The sequence below is a fragment of the Berkeleyomyces rouxiae genome, assembly GCF_048999995.1.
Source record: "Berkeleyomyces rouxiae strain 22BRR77 chromosome Unknown BrBRR77_ptg000001l, whole genome shotgun sequence".
Classification (NCBI taxonomy): Eukaryota; Fungi; Ascomycota; class Sordariomycetes; order Microascales; family Ceratocystidaceae; genus Berkeleyomyces; species Berkeleyomyces rouxiae.
Genome location: NW_027396491.1, coordinates 644549 through 667619, shown reverse-complemented (window position 1 = coordinate 667619; position 23071 = coordinate 644549). Strand labels below are relative to the sequence as shown.

The following is a 23071-nucleotide window of genomic DNA, read 5'->3' as shown; positions in this document are numbered from 1 at the left end:
GGTGGTCAGCGACCCTAAATATGTTGGCTAGTTGATAGGTGTCGGTGTAGCCAGGCGGGGGAAAAGATAGTGCGCCGTGAATTTTCCGTTCAGGAGCGACCGGTCTGTTGAAAGGCGCACCTTAGCTCAATGCAAGGTTCTAGCTAGTAACATATAACTATGTCAGTCGTGAAAACTTGATGGTTACAACTAAAGGTCACCCATGTGCAAACATCTGCACCAAAATTCTCAAGGATGGGGTACACTTGTCGAAGCCATGACAAGACCAGGAAGACAGGCATAGAGGACAGTCAATGGCTTTGACCCTAGACCTTGTCAGGCTGCGAGAGACAGGCCAGACATGAGGAGAGAGCAAGCAGGTGCTTCCTTTCATTCGGGGTAGAAGAGAACAAACTGGTGGGCATAAGTCCGGTGACCAAGGTCAACATACAAGTGCAGCACGAGCTTTTTGCCGTGGCCGGATGACATATGTGCTCTCTTGCATGATGGCCATGCGCAGCTGTTAGGGCTGATCGACAAGAGCTACATAAGAGGGAGAGACAGAGTATACTTGAAGCAGTATGATGCGAGAATCAACGACAGGTGACAGGCCGGGAGGGGTGGTGACGACATTGAAAGAAGCAACACTTGGTATTCCTCGTTTCTACGTGTGTTCGGCTGCTAAGCCAGTGACACATTGAGAGAGAATGGAACACACATGTCCACAATCAAACTCTTCGTCATGTAGACGTGAAGATCTGGGGCAAGGCAGCAGTCATCGACAATAAGCCCCAACTTGGCACTATATTGAAGACGAAGGAGAAAATCAGACGAGAAGACTGATATGTCGTCATCAAGAGCACGCCCTCTCAGGAATGCTTCCCTGTAATCCACTTACAAGCACAACCAGATCGGCCAGTAAGCCAAGAGAAAAGATGAATCCTAAAGGCAACCGGTGAAGAGTCCACAAACGCCCTTCTGATATGCACACTTTTTATCGTAGCCCGGTGCAGGCAAGACGCAGAGCTGAAGTAGACGGAGAAGAGTTGAAGATGTTGCGCGTGGCACAATGAATGCGGTGTTATGTTTGGCGGAGGAGAGACAAGACAACGGCTGGCGACACGTACCCAAAAGCTGTCAGATAGGTGCAAGGGAACCCGAAAAAGGTTCACCGGTGGTGCGCCAGGATACGGGAAGCCAGAGCTAGCGGGAGGGGGGGACAGAAAGGAAGCAGAGAGCAAAGGGGGGCGAGAGGGAAGCCGTGGGTGAGAATGACCAGCCGAGAGGCTAGGAAGATGCGGAAGAGGAAAAAAGAAAATAGATGGAAAGGAAGAAACCCAGGCAAGCGGGGTCAAGCAAAGAATACTAGATTCCTGGAACGCTGAAAAACAACAGCGGTCTGTTGGTTCGTTATCTACTACCTGGCATATTGGGTAGCCACAGCCATGTCCGGTTCTTTGGCGCAGCGCCAATGGCAACACGAGGCGGACAGCCTGTTCATGTGACTGGCAGCAAATGTGGCGCAGAAAGGGGGGGACATGTCGGGGCCGAGTATTTTCTTTTTCCTAGTCGGTTGCAGCTTTGGGTGAGCCGGAATCAGCCGGCGAGGCAAGCCATACGTGACATTATCAGGACTCGATTTCTCTTTTTTTTTTTTGTCCAAGTCTCAAAGTCCAACAGTCGTTGCATAAATAGGCTAATCTAGTGCTCCGCCCCACCTGCCAACCGAGAACAAAGCCATTGACCGATGGTTTTTGGCAGTTGCGCTTGGATGCCAGAGCTTGGTTGGCCAGCCCTAAATTGAAAACGGCAGGACCATGCCCTCTCTTGCTCTCTCTAGGCAGGACCGAGCATGGTAACTACTCCCAGGTGGGGAGTAATGTTGGGAAACGCCCCGCTACGCTGGCCTGGATCCTTCCGTTTTGCGCATCTACAAACCGGGCGCTTTTTTCGACAGGGAAGGGACCCACTTTACTTTGTCTTTGTGCAACTAACTCCTAACATTGTCTCTGAATCTCTGACTAACCAATCCAAGTCTTCGTCAAGTATCTGAGTCTGTCCCCCGGGCCCCATCATCGATCGGTCATCCTAAGCCTTGCTTGACATTCTTTCTTTTCCTGCAACTGCAGCGCAATGTGCTAGCTCCAACTCCGCGTTGTGAGCAACTGCTCAGCCTTGACCCGACTATGACTGCCCCTTCTTCCTGCCCAGTGTGCCAAACACTTGCGCCACGGCTTCAACTTTGCGTTGGACACAGAGTCTGGCTCTCTTCAATGCCGCTACCCTGAGAATACAAAAGCCGAGCCACTCGGCCTCCTGTCCATCCGGGTCTCACTCTGACAACTACACTGTGCCCACCCGCTTGTCGTCGTCATGGATCTAGACATCAACGCCCTTAGTGCCGTTATCTATCCCACTGCGGCCTTTCTCCCGCCTGTCTCCTCTGCTCACATAGAGGACTGGGGCTCATCTTTCATGAACCCCGCCGCCCGCTACAACAATCTTTCCGCTCCAACTTCACCGCTTTGGCGCATTGAAAGCTCCGGTGGCCTAGGCTCACACTACCTTGTTTACCCTCTTTTCCTGGAGTTCGTTCCCCCTCTGCGCCTAGACATCTTCATTCCTTGCGCTACAAAACTACCCTCCGCTATTCGTTCAGGCCTCGATCTCGGCGCTGCCTTTTATACCAAAGACTGCCGTCACCTCGCGCGTCTCGGCATCGCTGCATATTTACTGCAAGCATTACAAGCATGGACACTGCGCATCCCCGATCCAGCGGCCTGGTATACTTCCCAAATCTTTGGTAGTCGTCTCATTTTCAAGGATTTGCCCCAAGACCCAGCCACAGCAACCATTGACTTGGTGCCCATGTACTCTCTAGAAGCATCCTTTCTCCCAGTACCAGCCCTTGAACAATTATGGGCGTCGGAACTAGCTCTGCCAGACTCTGTGGATATCAGTCGCGTGCATGTAGTGCGGCAGCTCCAAGACTCTGTGGCCATCGTGGAGGTAGACGGTACAACATATGTCTTGAAGGCACTCACGAGCTGCCCAAAGTTCATTTATCATGAACTGCATGTGCTTTTGACGCTTGCAAAGAGTCCTCATCCAAACATATGTAGTCCTCCTGTCAAGTTAGTCACAAAGGACTGCACTTTTGGCAGCTCGCGTGGCGTCATGGGCTTCCTCTCCGAGTACCACTCCCCTGGTACCATTCGCGATATCCTCCCTCGACGTCGACTGGCCGGGACCCTGACGCCAGAGCTTCAAATACGTTGGGCCCAGCAAATCACCAGCGCACTATCCCACATCTCTAGTCCAGCAATGGGCCTCTATTACCCTGATCTCCGGTGTGACAACATCCTGTTGAGCGACGACGATCACATTGTCATGGTTGACTTTGAACAGCGAGGTGTGTGGTGTGAATTTGCTCCGCCCGAAGTCAACGCTGTCGAATATATCCGAATCCTGGCCGATGGCAACGATGCCGATCCCGAAGTCTGCACGCGATTCGCCGACCGATTGACACGCTTGGTCCCAGACTGGGAGAATCTGACCAGGTCGGAACAGTATCATAGCCCAGGCGAAGGCTACCACATTCCGTGGTTAACCCTAAGCAAAGGCGAAAGAGAGTATGCTGAAGTATACATGCTTGGACGCGTCCTGTGGTGCATCTTTGAAGGAGTCTCGGCTCCAGAGAAAGCCGCCATCTGGCAGTCTTATGCCCATGAGTCACACCTCGAGTTCCCCCAATACGACCTGGCGCCCCCGACGATTCGTGATCTGATTGACCGATGCACACGCGGGAGAAGACCCACGCTCAGTGAAAAGGTCGTCCGGCGCAAGGGGCAGATGGTTGTCAAGAACTTGTCCGAGTATGCAGACTCTCTGCAGGCTCACGAGGATAGAGTCCAGCGTGTTGCGAGAGACTTTTGGAGGGCTGAGATCGAGGCGGCCGAAGAATGGCTTGATTTGCGTGAAAGCAGAATCAAGCAGGGGACTTGGTCGGACAACTACTATAACAGACCGACGCTGCGAGATGTTGAACAGGAGCTGGAGGCATACGCCCGAAGCCTAGAGGTGTCTAGCGGGGATGGAATTTCCAACATTTGAGAAACCTTGGTAATATAGAACTAGTGGCAATGGCATGGATTGAGATTTTAATTGGCGCTTATAGTACATAACTAGTGGTGGCATCATGGAATGGCAACCATGCGGAATGAAATAGATTCGCACTAACAAGACGCTTTTTGTTTCTTGGGAGGCGCTCGGATTATCTTGCAGCTGGTAATCTAGTAGTCTCATGTTTAGTGAGAGATGTCTCATTGTGGTGTGTGATGTAACGCTACCAGTCTAGCAGGTTTTTTTGCTGGTAGGAGAATATACAAGCCTGATGCGAACTGCTGATGATAGGTGCACTTTTACTCAAGTAGGCGGGCATCCTGTGGGGAGGAAACGCGTGAAGTTGGAGCGAGTGACGACGTCACATGCACATTGTGAGATTCTAGGCATTCAGGGCGACAACGTGGCAATAGTTTAAGGATGCTTGTTGTGTGTTAGTTGGTTAGTTAAGCGACGTGCTGACAGGTAAGACGGATATTACTGGTTGGTTAAGGGTTTCGGATACAGCGACATAGCGAATTGTGTGCGATTCCACGAATTGAACGGCATACAAGCAAAAGCCAGATGGTTTTTTCCTGGCGCAACTTCCCCAGAACCAGCGTCATCCGAGTCTCGTGGGGGCTATATCGCGAAGACTTTGGACGGATGTTTGTACTACGACTAGTTCGCACAAACTTTCCCGAGCCCTCATCCTGTGTAACCATAACCCCTGCCGGAGGTGATTGGTCGGGATTGGTGTGATTGGGTTTGAGAGGGTTGCTACGTTTTTTTTTTTTTTTGCATTGGCGCAATCTGAGGATTATTTCGTTGCTGGGAAAATGTGTTGGGAAACAACTGGAAAAAAGGAAACAAGAAGGAGAAAAAAAACGGAAAAAAAAAAACGCAACACCAAATCGCCCTAGTCGATGTTCCTTATCATCGATCTGCCATTGGACATGTGGCGATACGAGACAAATAAATCAATCTTGTTCCACTGGGAAGGAATAGGGGCAGATGTGGTGATTGCCAAGTGTCGTGAAGCACCCGCATTAGCCTAAAAAAAGATGTGAATCCAGGGCCGGCAGCAGTCGCCAGCTGGCAGCAGAGCCGCCGGCACTTCCCAGGGGCTTTTGCCGCACGGGTTGCCGGCCGGCGAGGATGAGATGGAGGGATGACGCCAAGATATAAAAGCTCAAACGCGTAGGTTGTGTTTCAGCCCTGCATCTGAGGACTGAGGCATACGTAAACAAACCCGCGGGCAGATGTTGGCCTGGGAGTTTGGTCACGCTGAGCAGCGGTGGCAACGGCTGCGCCCTGCTCAGCGATGGTTTCATGAGAACAGGAATATCACCAAAAGGCCAGCAGTCTCACAACGCCGGGCTCCTGTTCGCGTCGCCAGTGGTGAGGTGGCTAGCCACAGAGGCTCAAAGTTGCAGTTGTATGCACTGGCGCAGGGGCAGCCGGGCTCGCAAAGCCAGTGCCTGGACTGCATTATACGCCTCAGTACGGTGGATTGCGGATTGAGGATCAGGCGTAAATCTCGCCCATGCTTGGGCTTGGAATGCAGTGAACCGCCCAACCAGACACCAGCATAGCGAGCATCGCCTGTGCATACAGACAGAGACAGGGGGCTATCCATGCATGTATGTATGTACACACAGGCGTCGATCGCCGCCGCCGCGCCGAGCGCCTCCATTGGTAGAAACTGGGGCGGGCTTCCACCCTTTGCTATGGGTGCTTTTGGGAAGATGCCCGCCAGATACTGGATGCTAATCCCCACCAGCGCTACGCTGTAGTTGGTGGAGACCAACTGTATCGGACTCCTGGACGACTCGGACGCCTTTGCGAAGTCTACCCAGGCCAGGATGCTTGCCCACCAGCAGAAAGCGTGCGTGGTTTAGGACCAGCGCTCAGACCAGCGCCAGGCCACGCTTTGAATTAATTGTAGTGACGTTGTCTCTCTTTTCCACCTTTTCTTCATGTTGTCTCCTGTTTTGTTTTTGCCGTCGCTCGCTGCGGGTTGTAGCTTGTATCTTGTATCTTATTCTCCTTGTTTTGTTACGCGGCTCGGCGTTCCCGCACTAGAAGCAATCCTTCGTTTTGCTTTTATCGCGTTCCCAGTCTTCCCTTGTGTCTCTGTATCTGTGTCTTCTCTTCATAAAGCCTTTGGTTTCCTTTTCTTCATTGACACGCCCATTCCAGTCCGCGCCTGTTCTCACGCTGCTGGCTGGCCTCTTGCTCTGTTTTCTTTGCCCTTCGATGTGCCACTTACACGTATAGCGACCGCTTATGTCATCCGATCGTCAGGAGTCTGGAAACCCACCGCATTCTCTTATACAAGGACTGTAGCTGGCCCTCAAGTCTTGTTGTCTTGCTCGTATTGTTTTGCTCTTCCACACACACACATACATTCGCCATCATGGACAAGTTCAAACGCCTCCCCCCCTTCCGCCTCCAAACACCAAACAACGCCCCGCCGTTGGACAAGCCAAACCACGATGCTTCTCTTCCGCTCTTCACTCCGCACAATCCCACCACCGAGGAACCCAGCAGCCCCCGGACCAACAGCAGCTGCGACGACGAGTACGATGACAAGGACAGCCTGTACCCGGATTCAAACCCGTCATCTGCCGCATACCCGTACCCGAAGCGCAACTGGAACACGGTGAGCCTGCTGCCCACCTCCGTGGCCGCAGGGACTTCGCGCTACTACATCCCCGGCCGCATTGTCCGCTATCTCTGCCTCCTGCTCGCCTGCGCCGTGATCACCTTTATGGGCGTGCTAGTCCACGCCAGCATCTCAGAGAACAACAGCCTGGCCAATGGGACTCACAAAGTACAGCTGCAAAAGCTGCCACCAAAGCCACCGACGCTGGCACCACAGTCGCAAGAAGTCCAGGACCAGCTGCTCAGCGACGACTCCCAGCTCTGGACCATCTTCCCCCTGCTGACCAGATACTACGGAGGCTTAAAGACCCTGCGTCCGTTTGGTCAGGTCGAGCCTGAGTTCCCCGTCTACGAAGCAACTGAACCCGAGCCTGAGGCGACTGAAGCGCCCGCAACGCAGCAGACCCGCGACCTTCCCGCCAGTCATGCTTTTGACTCAGAAGTGCTGTATGCCAGTGACCAGAAGGAGTGCTATGTTGACCCTGCTGGCAATGTAAAGATTCCCCCCTTGCATGTGTACGATGGTCGCCCTCAGGGCTTCCCAGACCACGCCACGGGCTCATACGAGGAGCTGTCCCTGCCCGAGGGCATCTGCCTAGATAGATACGGCCGTTATGGCCCCTATGGCTTCGGCTATTCCATCAGCGAGGGAGGTCTTGGTGCCGGTGAGTACGGTCATACCGACGGCATGGAGTCTGTGTGGAAACAAGTCTCCAAAGTCAACTGGGAAAACACCGACTGGGCCGATGCCCAGCGCCGCTGCTACAAGTCCAACGCGGCACGCTTCGCCGTTCCTGAAAAGCCCAAGCTCAGCCCCAATGACTTTTTCATTGATGCGGGCAACGAAAAGAAGCTGCCGCCCAACACCGGAAAGCTCTCGCGCACGGCTGTCGTCATTCGCTGCTGGGACCAGTACAACTGGAAGCCCAATGACATTATGAACTTGCGCGCCATCATTGCTGAACTGTCTCTGGCCTCGGGTGGCCAGTACGACGTCCATCTTCTTGTTCAGGTCAAGGATGAGGCGGCCACGCCCATCTGGGCCGACGACGCTATTTACAAGCAGCGCATTGCTGAGGCTGTTCCAAAAGAGTTCCAGGGTATTGCTACCCTGTGGACTGAAACACAGATGCTCGCCCTGTACCAGGGCCTGTATGATGGCTTCCCCAAGGGTAAGCATCTGCCTATCCATGGCGTCTATCGCGGTCTCCTCATGCCTCTACAGTACTTTGCCAACCGCCACCCCGAGTACGACCACTTTTGGCAGTGGGAGATGGACCTGTACTATATTGGCCACTACCTCGATTTCTTCCGTCGCATCGAAGACTGGAGTCGCAAGCAGCCTCGCAAGGGACTGTGGGAGCGCAACTCTAGATACTACGTGCCAGCTGTGCATGGATCGTGGCAGAACTTCTCCCAACAAGCGGAGAGAGAAACAACCCAGGGTACCACCACCGACGGTGAGCCTTTGGTCTGGGGTCCGCAGCGCCCCAAGGACAAGGCCGACTACTTTGAGATTGAGAGCGACCCCGTCCCCCCTGCTGATCAGGACGACACCTGGGGTGTTGGCGAAGAAGCTGACCTCATCACCCTCAGCCCCATCTTCGACCCCGAGGGCACCTACTGGGACGCCAACGACTTCTCGGGCTATAACAACGACCACGGCCCTCCTGGCCGCCGCGCCTTTGTCACCGTCGCCGGTCGCATGTCCAAGCGTCTGCTGAACACCATGCACCGCGAGACGGCTCTCAAGAAGCACTTTGCCTTTTGCGAAATGTGGCCTGGCACTGTGGCCCTGCACCACGGGTACAAGGCCGTCCATGCGCCGCAGCCCATCTACGTCGACCGCGCGTGGTCGCTTTCGGCGCTTACAGCCGTCGTGAATGGCGGTAGGAACGGCGCTTCGGGTGGCGCCGCGTCCAGTGTTTTCGGCCGCAAGGAGGGCAACCTCGAGACCATGTCGTACTTTTACCGCTCGGAATTCGTCGGCAACTTGTACAGACAGTTCCTTGGTCTGCAGTCCAAGCACACCTCGGGCCAGCAGTTTGAGACAGCCGCCGACGAGTCCAAGACTGGCCAGGACATTGAAAACATGAAGGGCGGCGAGGGCCGCATGTGCCTCCCGCCCATGCTGCTGCATCCCGTCAAGAGCGTGGACATTCCCGTGGAGGCGCCGCCTGCCGAGGCCAAGGTGGAGGAGTTTGACGCCGGGTCTTAGAAAAGGGTAAGAATAATAATTCATGTCATGGAGTTTGGGGTTTTCATTTGTGGGTTGCGTGGCATAGGCATGTCTTTCTTTATAGTCGTTTTTGTTTGATATATTCAGCAACAGTAACAGCAGTCTTCACATGCTGGCATGGTTGGTGCTTCACTTCAATCATATTCATCATATAGCTACGCTCTGATATTATAATCTTGTGTATTTGTCCAGAAATACCACTTCCTGTAGCGCTTCGTGATTGACGTGTCAAAACCACAGTCAACGACCAACACGGCAGGCAACTGTTTCTACACTAGCTGGGCTAAAAGCTCTAAAAAAAACTTATATCTGCCCCGTTTCTTGTCTCGATATGCCTTTGCTCGAGCCCATGTCATGATGCTTTATACCACACGCTTGACCTCGAAGAACCGGCGTAGCCACCACACCTGGAACAGAGACTCGCCAATGACCACAATGATAACAAACAGGTTCCACCACTTGACACGGCCGTTTGTGCTCTCGGCGGTGTTGCGATGGGTGCGTTCGCGGACAACAATGTATGACTGCTCGTCCTTGACTTGGGCCAGGAGTTCGGACAGGTGGCGGACTGGTGGGAGAGAGGGGGGACGAGACGTTAGCATGTGATGATTCCCAACGGTCGGGCATTCTGCACCCGGGGCCCGCATTGGTGCTTTCTGCACACATCAACGTACCTTCGGTCTCGAGAGGATCGGCCTCGATATCAGCCTCGCTAACGTAGACGATGCCGTGCACGTTGAACGAAACTTCCTTTGTGTTGGCGCCCCAGTGCTCGTTGCCGAAGCAGTACACATAGCGGCCGTCAAACTTGGCGTCGAAGGAAAAGTCGCCGTTGGAAACCGACTTTTCAAAGGTCTCGTACTGGCCCATGGGGTTCGTGACCTAGACAGAAGCAAGCAAGCAGCAATTAGTCATTGGCGGATGGTCCTCTGGCTTCGGCCTGGGCGGACACCACATACCCAAAAGTCAATGTCCAGATTGCCGGCCGACCCAAACTGGCGGTCGCCAACCTGGAAGGTCACCGTCATGCGATCGTCCTTATGCAGCTCCTCGTGGAAGCATTCTCTATCGTGGGCCGGCAGGGCAATGTTGTGGGCGCTGGCAGTGTGGAAGGCCGCCGCTGCGAGGAACAGCTTGGCTACAGTCGAGAAGAACATGGTGGAGTACGGAAGAAAAAGCCAATGCGGATAATAGCAGGCTGCTGGTGGTCGTCGGGCTCTGTGTTGCAGTAGTCGAGATCGCGGGATCGTAGTGGCTGCGAATGCGAATTCGTGCGTGTTCTCGAATTATCTATCGTCAACTTGTTGTTTGGCGTTGAGGCCGAGCTCCACGTGCACCATCGCCAAATTACCGCTGCGCTTACAAGTATTACAGAAGCTCCCGCCAATTCCTACAGGGCCTGTACGCACTGTAGCGGGTCCCAAAACCCAGCCGCGAGCCTCGCTGACGGGTTCCCCTTTAGGAAGCCGCCCTTTTTTCCACACAACCCTAGGCCAACCCTCGCCCGGCACCAGGGCTTCTCTAACTTCGACGTGGCCAGAACGAAAGGGGCCTTGGATCTACCAGTATTTAGCCGGCCATGCTTCAGCTTGGCCCGCTACTTGCGAGGTACCTGCGCGCGTGGACCCGGTCTTCAGTTTTTCAATGGGCTGCGGCCACAGGTCCAGGTATTTTTTCTGTGTTATCATGTACCTGTCATTGGCGCTTGGAGGCTGGGGGGCAGGGGGCTATCTCTTGACACCAAGCGGTTCCAGGCAAGGCTGATACACCACTAACATGTGTGGGTGGCTAATGGCCCGCCTGCTGTTAGTGTACAACCATGACAGCTGTTCTCAACCATCAACAAGGGAAGACCACCCCTCTATTACCTCCTAACCTTAACTCACCGACAAACAAACGTCGTACACCATAACTTCGATAAGGAGGACTTTCATTCTTTTCCACTTCGTCGTTGCCATCGTCGCGCATTCTAATAGTAAGTGCCCATCTTCATCACCTCGCCCATCTGCTTGTCTACGCTCCTTGTTTTCCCATCGCCACCACCCGCCTCCACCTTGTCTCGTCACTGCATCACGACTCTCTGGCTGGCTGCCAAGGCTTGCTGTTTTCTGGGCACACGCACATATCTCTAGACTGCATCGTGCTCTCAAAAGTTGGTGTTTACCTCTCTCCCTGCTCTTTGATCTCTTCCTAGGCCTCCGCAGCCTAGACCTCACTTATTCTAGCCAAGAATTTCCGGCTCTAGAGGGCTCAGAGGGGCAAAGATTACGCAACAATCCAATAGCCCATCTCCTTGGAGTCCAGTCCATCCATCACAAACACAATGACAGCAACGCGCCTAGTGTCGCCTGTTGTCTATGACGGCATTTTGTTTGGCGGTCGACGTATACACGCATATATACAGCCCATTGTCTTTGGGTCGGGAGAAAGACCCAAAGTCTTGCCAATGAGGACGCCTTCAAGGTCTATCCGGTGCCCATTGAAGTTGCTATCAACAGCCACTCACCTGACTTGACCAGACAGTCGAATTCCCACTCATGGCTCGCCTCGAAAATGCCATAAATAGTCATTGAGCACCTTGAGTTTTGGCTATCCCACATATCTCCAGTGAGACAAGACCCAACCCACCAGCACCCCTCCCACCCCCTATAATTTTCAGCGTGTCAAAGACAACCTTTGTCATGGCTGTTTTGCCTTTCATATATGGCATGGTCTTGAAAGCGTGTTCTCTTGTCTGCTTGCTTTGTGGTCTACACCTCTTTTCCCATAGCCTGCCATTCCATAAGCTCGGCCTAGTTGGCTTTTGATGCGGTTTATCTGTCCTCAGGGGAGGCTGAGCCTGATTGTGGCCTTACATAACCCGGCATCGTCCGCCTATAGAAACCCGGACATCATTCTACATCCCTCCTTTCCTTCTCCTCTCGCCTCTGTCTCCAACGCGCATTCTCATTTCGAGTTTTCTTTTTTACTTACAATCTCCATTTTTCTTTGCAGCTACATTTAAGGCCTCAGATCCTTAAATCCCTAACCTCTTTCTATACCGACTATTTTTAAGATCGACACCCCCCAAAAATACCGCCAAGATGGGTATGGCCTTTTCGAAAGTGTTTGACCGGCTATGGGGCAAGAAGGAGATGAGAATCCTAATGGTTGGTCTCGATGCCGCCGGTAAAACCACCATTCTGTACAAGCTGAAGCTGGGCGAGATTGTCACCACCATCCCCACCATTGGTACGTCGAAAGCTGCCCAACCCCAATCCATCAACGCCCACGAGCCCAAGCTAACACTCTTTGCTGTAAATAGGCTTCAATGTCGAGACTGTCGAGTACAAGAACATTCAGTTCACCGTCTGGGATGTCGGTGGTCAGGACAAGATCCGTCCCCTGTGGAGACATTACTTCCAGAACACCCAGGGTATCATCTTCGTTGTCGACTCCAACGATCGTGACCGTATCACCGAGGCTCGTGAGGAGCTGCAGCGCATGCTGAACGAGGATGAGCTGCGTGATGCTATCCTGCTGGTCTTTGCCAACAAGCAGGATCTGCCTGTAAGTCATTTCTTATGCGCAAACAATGCACCTTGTCTGGGTTTTGCACACACAAGTAGTCTTGAACCTTCAGGCCAAAAACACTGGCCTGAAATCCAACCGACTGGCTGTGCACAACCCCCACTCACATGTACCTCTTTGATCCTGTTTGAACTGTGCGCTAACCACGTGTCAATCCCTAGAACGCCATGAACGCTGCCGAGATCACAGACAAGCTTGGCCTTCACAGCTTGAGGCAACGCGCCTGGGTAAGCCCAAACTCCCTGTATCTGTTGGTAATACCCCAAATCCCGCCTGCTAACCGTTTTTCTTTGCATCTTCACAGTACATCCAGTCGACCTGCGCCACTTCTGGTGACGGTCTGTACGAGGGTCTCGAGTGGCTTGCCAACACCCTGCGCAAGGCTGGTCATCAGTAACGGCTTTTCCATGGTCAAACAAGATAAAGCTATAGTTAATATGCGCTTGCGATACCAAAGCTGTTCACACGGCGCATTGATTGCTTGCCCGCGTTCACGTCTTTTTAGTCAACGTCTACCTCTCCTACCTACATCTAGTCAGCGTCTTTCGGTTTTCGGTTGTAATTTGCGAAGTTATCGGTCAATGGCAATCGAATAGTCCATCAACAAACAATATTTTGTTGTCTTTTTTCTTCTCTGCTTTCTCTCTTATTTTCTCTCTCTCTTCCTCACTTGTGCCTATATTTGTTCTTTTTTTGTCTCTGTCGTTTTTCTATATCTTGTGCCCCTTGGTGATGGATATTCTTTGACGGCCTCAATTTCCCCACCTTTCACGAACGAACCTACCATCTGCTATGAAACAACGTTGATTATTATGATGATGGATGAGTTGGTTTCAATATCTGTCGCTTTTCCCGGCGGCTCTTGTCTTATTTCTGCGTGAACTTTGTTTTTTTGTTCTTAGGGTCTTTCCAAGTTTCTAGTGACATACGAAATGATACTTTGTTGAGATCCACGTTAACTACAGTTGCCTTGTGCATGAGATGTGCGGTGCCTTGTGTCTAATTTGTCCATCCAGCATCACCCAAGACGGCTTATGGCATGTGCGTTTCTTTGTTGATATGGCGGAGTGTGGCCGCAAACCCTTGTGCATCTTGCGGCGGACTGAAGCCATGCAAGTCTATTGCCTTGGTCTGAGGAGAGGGGTGATGTGATGTGCGCTAATTTGGTAGGGTTAGGGTTAGGAATACTCTCGTCACACCATATATATCTCCTGCCACAAAGGGCTGCTCCAGGCCGGATGACGACATCATAGTTGCCAAGGAAGAGATAGGGAAGCTCGAACGAACAGTCCACCTTCAAGGTTGTCAACGTCGATCTGGAATAGAGATGAGATGTTTTCTCTCTCTCTCTCTTTATGTGGAGGACATGACAACAATGTGTCTCTGTCCGTGCGTTTACCATATCTTGTATGTTTGCATTATTCCAAACACAGAGAGAAAAAGAAACGTTGCGTGGGTTTGCTGCCGATACTGGATTGGGGGCGGTCCTCAGAATGAGTATAATAGAGTTTGAAAGATTTACTACAACGCTGAGTAAAAGCAATAGGCCATCTTCTCTGTATGAACTGACCACCCCCCCTTCTCTCCTATCACTCTCCCCACTCTTGACTGTGTAGGTCCGCCCTCTCCAACTAGTTAGTCATGTCGTAGGGCTGCGGCGTTGGCTTCGAGCTCTCGCCCGCGCAGCGCTTGCTCGCTTGCGTCTTTCAGGTGTCCGTTGGCAGTCTTCTTTCGTTGAGCGGCGAGCTGAGCCCCAAGCTTTCCCGGTGTTTTTGAAGCGGCGTTATTTGCGCGGCGCTATATAGAAGGGTCTGGTTAGTTGACGAGAACTAGGCATGTGTTGGCGGGTGGTACAGAGTGCGTAGTCCCAGTGTATAGAGAGTAGATCATGTCATGTGTATGTGTAAGACAATGCTTCGACAAAGCCTGGCTCTTCTGCCAGAGAAACTGGATGCTGCGGAAGAAACATGGGCAGCACGGCGCTTCATCTCAGGATACATACCTCTGCAGCTTCTGCAGCGCGACGCCGCGCCTCGGCGGCATCTGACTGGCCGACTGCGCTTGGCGACGCGAGGCCTGCGCTGGAATCACCTCCCAGGCGCTGTGTGGTCCCGGCGTAGGTTTTGGGGACGGCGGCGGTGCGCGGCTGGGGCGGGGCAGAGCCGAGAACGCGGCCGGGCGAGGCATATGAGTCGGGGTCGGGTTTGCCGCAGAAACAACCCATGACTGTTTACGATTTTGTTTTTACAACTGCTGGTAGGTGTTCAAGTGGATTGTGGGCAAGTGAAGCGTGGACAAGTAAAACGGAGGGCGGAGGAAAGAGGGATTGAGTTGTACGAGAGGCAATCTGCGGACCGACGTGGTGCGGTGTCTGTTGATGATGATGCCGAGAATGGAGCCGCGGAAGAGCAGCTGCGCGTTAACCTGGAGAAAAAAACGAGCGAGGGGACATAGAAACGCAAGAGGGTATCTGTTGCTGAGAAAGTTGCGCAGCGCAAAGCGATAAGGATTAGATAAAGTAGCGACGAAGTAGTAACAACAATAGTTAACGAGAGAAGAGAGCGTTGGTTGATTATCGGCACAAAGTGGAGAGGGTCGGATCTGAGGCAATGACGACAGTACAACAGTTGCGGCAATAGCCCAAAGGAGACAAGACAGTAAACAAAAAAAAAAGGGTGCAGGAACAGGCGAGCAAAGTGGAAGGTGCATCAATGTCTGGTCGTATTATTTCTGCTCCTTCTTTCTTGCTGGTCTTGCAGGTGCGTTGTTAGGATTGGTTTCTAGCTTGGCAATAGTAATATTTTGAGTGCTCAGTTCATTCTGTGATCGTTACTGTGCGACAACGACTAAGAACAACCAAAGCGAGGTAGATCGTGAACGGGAAATACAGCAGGTCTTCGATTACGGGAGACAGAGCTGAGTAGAAGGCGTGGGGATATTCACATACATCTCTGCATGTGTGTCAATGTTTTGAGAAATCAACACAAACATACACTTCAAAATGAACAATCCACACTAGTCAGTCGGTTCGACATAAAGGCGGTGAATACGGAGGGTTAAACTTGTGATAGCAGACTAGGGTTATATCAGTGCGCGATTAGAATAGCCGCAGTAGCCATGCACCACCGATGAGGCTCAATCGAAAACGCAGATTTGTCGGTTTTGCTTTACTCGCTCGGTGAGGCGGCCACGGCAACAAGCTCACCGGGACAAAAAATCAGCCGTTGTAATTGGCGGGGCCAGAGTGGAAGAAAGGCAGAGCCGAGCCACAGAGCAAGCTAGTTGGAGGACCCCACTTGTCTGCAACATGTATAATGTACCTTGGCATATACGTCAACCCAAAAAGGTTCTAAATCGGACAAAGTCCCATTCCATCTGGTTAAGTGGGGGAAGATGGGCCATCAAGGTTCTTGTGATTTTGACTCGTTTTCTCTTTTTGTGCAAGATGAGACACGCAAAAACAAGCCCTATAACTTGTGATAGTTATTTGTTGTTCAAGAAGAGATCGAGTGATTCAAACAAAGCTGGCCAAGAAACACGTGCTAGCGGGCGAAGACTGGGCTGAATATGAGGTTACGGAAGCCCCAAGAAGCGAGTGCCAGAGAGTCTGAAAACACCAAGAACAAATGTGACGAACAGAGCAAGATATTGCACGAGAGACCCAGCAGCAGAGCAGCTACCTGAGATTGATACTAGGGCGGTTGGAAGGAAGGAGTAGGAGAAGAAAAAACAAGAAAAAAGCAGAAGCTGCAATAACAGAACCAGTAGTTACATAGAGCAAGCCATGTGGCAGCAGGAAGTTGTCGAAGCGCTCGCTGCCTGCCTTTATGATCAGACCGAAGCAGAGCGAAACCTCAGTTTCCCTCGTCTTTCTTTTTTTTGTATATACCCCCCGTGTGTCCCACGCTTTCTCTCTCTCTCTCTTCCGTCCTCCGTTTCTTGCTGCCACCTTCTCCTGTTCCTTTCGTCTCGTTGCACTCTGAACGGATAGAAGGATAGGCCACAGCACAAATCGTCCTATGCTAGATGTATGTACCTACTTGTGTCTAGCCAACTACTTGTATTTGCCTTTTTCGCAGACACATCCGAGTCTTCAAAGAAGCCCGGCTTGGATACAGAAGCCACATACGTACCGCTCTTTCCTTGGTCGACCTTCTCATCAGTGACTCGCCTCGTTGTCCTCCAATCTCATGCTGATCTTGTCTAGTTCTTTCTCAGCTAGTTTCCAGCTCCTGCTGCTCGTGGCTGCTCTTGCCGTTTTGTTGCTCTTCCTGCCCTTTCTTTTTCCGCCTCTTTCCAGTCCAAGCTTCACCACATTCTGGCTCCTGTCTTTTTCTCCCGTCCGCCTCCCTCTCCCCACTCCCTTTTCCTCTTCTCTTCTTTTTTTAGCCCTCTATGGGGCTCTCTTCTTCTAATAATCGACCGGACTGTGTGCCGCCGGTTTCTCTCTACATTCCCAGTGCTGCCAACTCCAGCGATGAAGACTTTAGCACAGGGCCCCTAGCCGTGGGCTTTTCTCCCGATCTGACAGGCTTTGAAGACTCCGATCTTGATTTATTCAATACGCCTCCGCCGACTGTCGATTCACCTGTGGCCACTGCTACGGGCGATCTTTCTTCGCGGTTGGACCAAGTGCCACAGGCGTCTTCTTCTGTCTTAGCCTCGACATCCCAGCAATCTCCCTCTTATCCACAGGTACCAGTACACCCACAGCAGGTGCAATTTGACATTTCCAGCGCTGCTAGTCAATTGGACCAATTAGAAATGGAGTCCTATTTGAATAGTGCCAGCACCAACACCAGTAACGGAGTCTCTTCCACCGCTGCCGCTGCCACTACTTCAAATTCCAATAATCACAACCACAATCACCATAATCACAATCACAGTCACGGCGCCAATAGAAATAGCAATATTGCCCACGGCGCTCACAGCTTTAGCACCACCTTCGCCAATCCCTCGACCGCCTCCCCCTACCAAATCCACCTGCGCAACAAAACACTGGGGAACGTGAATTTGCCCACTAGATCCAGAAATTTGCCCTACACTCTCTTGCGCGGCGGAAATTCTTTGTTTTCGGCGCACGCTTCTCAAGCCAGAACAGACCCTTCGTCTTTCCAGCCTACGACACCGACGTCGACGCCTATGATGAACATGCTAGACTTTTCGCAGCATTCCTCAAGACCTGCCTTTGGAACTGATGGCGATGACGACGCATACTCTGTTGCCTGCGGCTCACACTGCAACGATTGCCCCTCGCAATGTCACGACCCGGACTGCGACGGCATCTCTGATGTCTGTACTGATGCCAACTGCGGCGATGTTGTCGTTGAGTGCGATGAGGCTCTTTGCGATATTGGCGAGGCCTGCTCCCAAATCGACTGCCAACCGCGCGATGTCGCCAGCGCTGCGAAAGCCCTGACGTCATTTCATGGGGAACCCAACGGCGAAGACAGCGGCCAAGGAGATCTCAAAATGCCACTCGTTGATATGAATCAGAACTGGTCGAACTTCATGCCTCATCTGTCTAACCATAATCATGCTGCTGGCCCTAGTAGTGGTCACAACATTAATGGTGCCATCTCTGATCTCAACAACTCCGCCCATCACAACCACCAACACCTCGCCTCCGTCCTAGACAGCGCCTTTCACCCCCATATGGCCATGCAGCAACTTTACAGCGACATCATCAACTTTCATGATGGAACTCATGAATCACATCAGCACAAGCGCCCATGTATAGCGGATAACGCTCTCTTCTGGCCCAACACCTGCCATTTACCTCGACACGATTACTCCGATATCAGTATGCTACTGCAAGACCAGTCGCCATATACACTGCCTTTGCAAGAATGCGGCATGGCTTTGGCTGATCCCGCCCAGGCTCATGTGCATTTGCGCCAAGTCCATCGATTGTCTACCGAAGAGATGCAGTCTTCTTTCCTCACGCAGATTCCCTGCTCGATGGGCATCTTTGAAATGGACTCGGCACCTCATTCACAATGGCCACCTACGTCCGAGGAAGATGCTAGACTAGCATCAAAAGTGACTGGAATGTCGGCCTCTAGTTTAACTTCACCGCCGACGTCAGGACCAGGTACTCCTGCTACTAATATAATTGACGACGGTAACATTATGTCTCTCCACCCACCAGCTCTAGATATGAAGCACAGCAATCGCTGTGAGTGGCTAGATGGCGATCATTTATGCGGTCTGATGTTTGAGACAGAGGAACAGCTCAATATGCATTTGCTGCACGATCATGCCAAGGCATGCACCAGAAAGGGTAGCGAGTTTATTTGCTGTTGGCAGTCGTGCCCACGCAGAGTAGAAAACAAAGGGTTTGGCCAAAGAAGCAAGCTAGAGCGACATCTCCAAACCCATTCTGGCTGTAAGTTCCATACACACATATTTACTACCCCTCTTGCCCGTGAACCCTCTGCCCATCCTATTTGGTAAGCATTCGTTAACCATCATCCCAGACAAACCTTACCAATGTACTATCTGCAAGGAATACTTCTCTGCCAAACAGGCTCTTGAGCAGCATGTTCGCACGCACACCAACGACCGGCCCTTTGCCTGCAAGTTTCCCGGCTGCGAAAAGACCTTCAAGCAACAGAGTTCATTGAGTAAGACTATCCACGTTCATCTATTTATAACCTACCTATCGTAACACAAATGCTGACTGTCTTTGATAAATAGCCATGCACGAGCGCATTCATACGGGGGAAAAGCCCCTTGCATGTCCCTTTCCCGGTTGTAATATGCGCTTCAATGAATCATCCAATCTTGCCAAGCACCGTCGCACTCACAACCTCACCGGCAGCCACATCTGTAGCGAATGTGGCCGTGATTTCCATCGTCTTGACCAGCTTCGCCGTCACACTGAGCGTCTACATGATGGTAATGGTGTAGGTGGCAATGGCGCAGCTACAGGCGCTTCTGCTGGAAGTGCAGGTGGAAGTACCAGTGGCGCGGGAGCCGTTGGAGGTTCTTCTGGAAAAGGTGGGCCTATGAGTACTGTTACATGTGGGCCGCAGAAGACACCAAGATGTCGTGTGACGAAACAGAGGGCATCTGTTCAGCTCCAGAGCAGTGGCTGGGAGAAGAGACAGGCGGGTGAGGATGAAAATGGAGCATGAGTCTGTGTTCGTGTCTGTTTTCCGCCCCTTTACAACTTGATCTTCTTCCAACTCTCACCACTATCCACCCACCTCATCACCTAAACCACTTTCCTTCGTCACCTAGGTCTTTTTTGGTCTTTTCTTCTCTTCAAACATATAACCAATCGCCCTGTCTATTCCCCTTTTCACGACCTGACCAAACTTCTTCTTTTCTTTCTTCCTCCCTGTTCTATATCCCCCCTTCAAGTTTCTTTGAGTTTTTTTCTTTCCACTTCACGTCTCAATTATGGGATTCCCCCCTTCCCCCCGTTACGTTACGCCACGCCCTTGATGACATGCTCTCTACTAACTGAGCAGACAAAATATTCAGTACGAATCTTGTATATCTAATACAACCGAAAAAATATTCGGAACTAAAAAAAAACAAGGAGAAGAATAGGCGCATATAGATAATACCCGTTGCGAAAGTAATTAAAAGTATTTCTTTTTTTTAGACATGAGGAACTAGATCAAATGGTAACTAGTAACAGTGAGCTTGAACTGGTCCGGTTTCTTGTGAAGTTGCTGTGATGTTAGTTGACCCTAGTGGAGATTGTGTAACCCTTGTAGTTCATAGCTCCCTCTATCTTATCAAATACGAATCCTACTCACGACAGCCCAATTCACTCTTGATTGTCCTGATGCTTTTGGCCAACGAAGATTGTGAGGATAACGTATTCAATGCTTGGAATTTATGGTATCTAGATGGTCCTCAGTTTAACAAGAAGAAAAAAAAAAGGAGAAAAGAGTAGAGGAGAGTGAGTTCTCCCTCGTTTTTCTTGGAGTGTATAGTGATTCCGTTCATTTGGTGGTTTTCACAAGTGAGTGCAGCCCCTCAATTTATTTTATTTTTATTTTTTTATAATTCTTGGCTTAGATGCCAAACAGCTCGCTCAGCTGCTTGGCGGTGTCGGCGGGGCTGACGACGGTGTGGCCAATGGTGCGCGGGTCGTTGTAGATCTGGAAGTCGTTGCCGCCCTCAAAGGTCTTGTCGCCAAAGAAGTGGATGTTCTTGAAGGCGTGGCCGTCGGGCTTGGTGGCGAACTCCTCGAGGTGGCGCAGGCAGTAGGTCTTGTCCCAGCCGGTGGGGAAGACGTCGAAGGAGATTTGGCCGCCGATGGAGTAGCTGGAGAGAGAAGAGAAGGGTGTTAGGGGCCGTGGGGCGTGGATAGGGAGATGCGGAGCGGGGGCAGAAATGCAGAAGAGGAGGGGGGGAAGGAAGACTCACGTCAGGTCCATGTGCGAAAACTCCTTCTTCAGAGCCTCGATAAACTTCTCGCGCACCTTGTGCTCGAGATCGTACTTTTCGTACTCGTTGCGCTCCTCGGCCGACGCGTTGCGGCCAATGGGCGAGATGTTGACCATGCCGCGGCGGAACTCGAGAAAGGTGCCGCGCTTGATGGGCAGGTCGAGATCGGCGACGTAGTGCAGGACGAAGCGGGCAAACTTCTTGTACTCGTCCTCGCCGAACCAGCCGATGAAGTTGGCCGAGGGCAGCGCGGTGCCCTGGTAGAAGGCGGTGAGGCCGTTTTCGGGGAAGCAAAAGTCGAACATGGAGAGCACCGGGCGGCCGGTGTCGCCCATTTGCTCCGACGCCTTGCTGAAGTCGGAGCCGCCGACGAAGCCAATGGCCATGGTCTCGCGCAGCTTGGAGAGCACCGCGACCATCTCGGGCGAGATCTTCTGTGAGTCGGGGAAGGGGGGAATGGGTTAGACTGGTGGTGCTGGGTGCGCGGGGATCGAGGCGGGCGGGGGAGGGGCGGACAAACGAACCTTGCGGGCGGGAGTCAGGGTGTCGTCGACATCGAACAGGCAGATGGTGTCGTTGATGCGGCGCTGGCCGATGGGGGGGTAGGCGGGGGCAGACATTGTGGGCGATGAGTGTGTATGGATAGGAAGTATGAATATACGAGAAAGAAAAAAAAAAAGAGTCGTGAGCACAAGAGGAAGGAGAGAAGCAGTGCTAATAGTTGGTAGTTACTTGTGAAAATAAGGAGGTGCTGCGGCGGTTCCTGCCATTTCACAAAGGAGCGCCTAACCACCAACACTAACACCCTGTTAAGCAGAGACAAAAGAAGAACCCCACCTTGCTGAGGACACCTTAGCTACAAGTGGGGCCAGTAATTACGACGTTCACTATCACTTGGTCAAGTCATGGGGAGCAAATCTCGTGTATTTCTCAATTTTATTATACTACCCAGCATATTCTCATTCCCTCACTGCTTCTCCTGCGCCTGGCCGCCCTTGCTGCCAAAGCCCGACGCCAGGCCCTTTCCCAGATTCGTCAGATCGTCCTTCTGGCCGCCCTCGGCGCCGTAGGCCGCGTACGCGTCCTTGCCCACGGCGCCGAGGCCCGAGTAGTCGACCGGCTTGCCCGCCGCGCGGTTGCTCTGGAAGTCTGTGTACGCCTTGGACGCCTGCGAGCCGACGTTTTCCCACTTGGAGCCACCGGCGCCACCGGCGCCGGTGCTGGAGGTGTTGTCTGCGGAGCCAGCGGTCGCGGAGGCGTCGCCAGCTGATTGGCTGGTGCTGTTGGATGCGGCTTGCTCGTTTGTGCTGGCCTTGTTGCCGCCCATTTGCTTCTCGGCAAATTCGCCGGCCTTGGAAGCAAGAGATCCGAAGTTCATGTTGGCGGGTGTGTGTGTGTATATGTAGATATATGGATATGTATATGTATGTAAAAAGAGGGCAATCGAAATGTGTGATAGCAAGAAAATGACTTGGTGTATCGGCAAAGATACTCTCTAGGCTCGCACAACCTGTTCCGACCACGCGGCATCTGCCCTCTTTATATACTCATCAACCCCCTCTCAGCCGCTCCGTTTCCGGCAGATCCGCCCATCGCCGGCGTCATCATTTCTCCCTGTGGCATTCTCGCCATCTCTATGGATCAGGCACTCCAATGTCCAGGTCTTCTCACCCTCATCCGTCTGTCGCCTTCGGTCGAGGAGAAGGAGCCGCCGTGGTTGGTATAAGTGGCATTTTGTATGTTGCCATACTTATGGCCGCTGGCAAGTTAACCCTCAAGCTAACATTGCAACCCTGGTCAAGCTGATGTGTCGTCAGCTGAGATGGCAAGGATAGATGCGATAGTGGCGCTGTGGTTTGGACTACGAGGGCGATTAGAGTCTAGACTCGGAGTTGGGCCGGCAAAGAAAGTCGCTTTGCTCAAGCACGACTGTCCGAGGACCCGGCAGTTATCTGTAACTAGGTGAGGGAATAACCTTGAATTTTGCTCCAGCGTTGGTCGGATCTTGACTGCGAGATATCCGGATCCAGGAAAGCTATTATGATTATAGACTTAGTTATAACTAGACAAACAAGAAAACATAGACTTCAAAGCTCCAACGTGATG

The 23071-nt window shown here is 52.1% G+C and overlaps 8 protein-coding genes across 8 annotated transcripts; 4 read left to right on the top strand and 4 right to left on the bottom strand.

Annotated features, from left to right (window-relative positions):
- Nucleotides 1-2352: 2352 nt before the first annotated feature.
- BROUX77_000201 (uncharacterized protein) lies at nt 2353-4092 on the top strand (the record flags this gene model as incomplete). The annotated part of the gene is made up of 1 exon (XM_073746502.1): nt 2353-4092. One exon carries the CDS (start codon nt 2353-2355, stop codon nt 4090-4092), a length of 1740 nt encoding a protein of 579 aa, XP_073608438.1.
- Nucleotides 4093-6499: 2407 nt separating this feature from the next.
- BROUX77_000200 (uncharacterized protein) lies at nt 6500-8965 on the top strand (the record flags this gene model as incomplete). Its single annotated transcript, XM_073746491.1, has 1 exon — nt 6500-8965. One exon carries the CDS (start codon nt 6500-6502, stop codon nt 8963-8965), a length of 2466 nt encoding a protein of 821 aa, XP_073608437.1.
- A 383-nt stretch (nt 8966-9348) lies between these two features.
- BROUX77_000199 (uncharacterized protein) lies at nt 9349-10143 on the bottom strand (the record flags this gene model as incomplete). The annotated part of the gene is made up of 3 exons (XM_073746478.1): nt 9349-9554; nt 9661-9868; nt 9946-10143. 3 exons carry the CDS (start codon nt 10141-10143, stop codon nt 9349-9351), a joined length of 612 nt encoding a protein of 203 aa, XP_073608436.1.
- A 1926-nt stretch (nt 10144-12069) lies between these two features.
- Nucleotides 12070-12953, top strand: BROUX77_000198 (uncharacterized protein; the record flags this gene model as incomplete). Its single annotated transcript, XM_073746467.1, has 4 exons — nt 12070-12217; nt 12291-12535; nt 12718-12783; nt 12861-12953. The coding sequence occupies 4 exons, from the start codon at nt 12070-12072 to the stop codon at nt 12951-12953; spliced, it is 552 nt and encodes a 183-aa protein (XP_073608435.1).
- A 1238-nt stretch (nt 12954-14191) lies between these two features.
- On the bottom strand, nt 14192-14780 carry BROUX77_000197 (uncharacterized protein; the record flags this gene model as incomplete). The annotated part of the gene is made up of 2 exons (XM_073746456.1): nt 14192-14353; nt 14559-14780. The coding sequence occupies 2 exons, from the start codon at nt 14778-14780 to the stop codon at nt 14192-14194; spliced, it is 384 nt and encodes a 127-aa protein (XP_073608434.1).
- Nucleotides 14781-16951: 2171 nt separating this feature from the next.
- On the top strand, nt 16952-19695 carry BROUX77_000196 (uncharacterized protein; the record flags this gene model as incomplete). The annotated part of the gene is made up of 3 exons (XM_073746445.1): nt 16952-18944; nt 19036-19182; nt 19256-19695. 3 exons carry the CDS (start codon nt 16952-16954, stop codon nt 19693-19695), a joined length of 2580 nt encoding a protein of 859 aa, XP_073608433.1.
- Nucleotides 19696-20589: 894 nt separating this feature from the next.
- BROUX77_000195 (uncharacterized protein) lies at nt 20590-21585 on the bottom strand (the record flags this gene model as incomplete). The annotated part of the gene is made up of 3 exons (XM_073746434.1): nt 20590-20842; nt 20945-21399; nt 21490-21585. 3 exons carry the CDS (start codon nt 21583-21585, stop codon nt 20590-20592), a joined length of 804 nt encoding a protein of 267 aa, XP_073608432.1.
- A 347-nt stretch (nt 21586-21932) lies between these two features.
- Nucleotides 21933-22343, bottom strand: BROUX77_000194 (uncharacterized protein; the record flags this gene model as incomplete). Its single annotated transcript, XM_073746423.1, has 1 exon — nt 21933-22343. One exon carries the CDS (start codon nt 22341-22343, stop codon nt 21933-21935), a length of 411 nt encoding a protein of 136 aa, XP_073608431.1.
- Between the last annotated feature and the right edge of the window lie 728 nt (nt 22344-23071).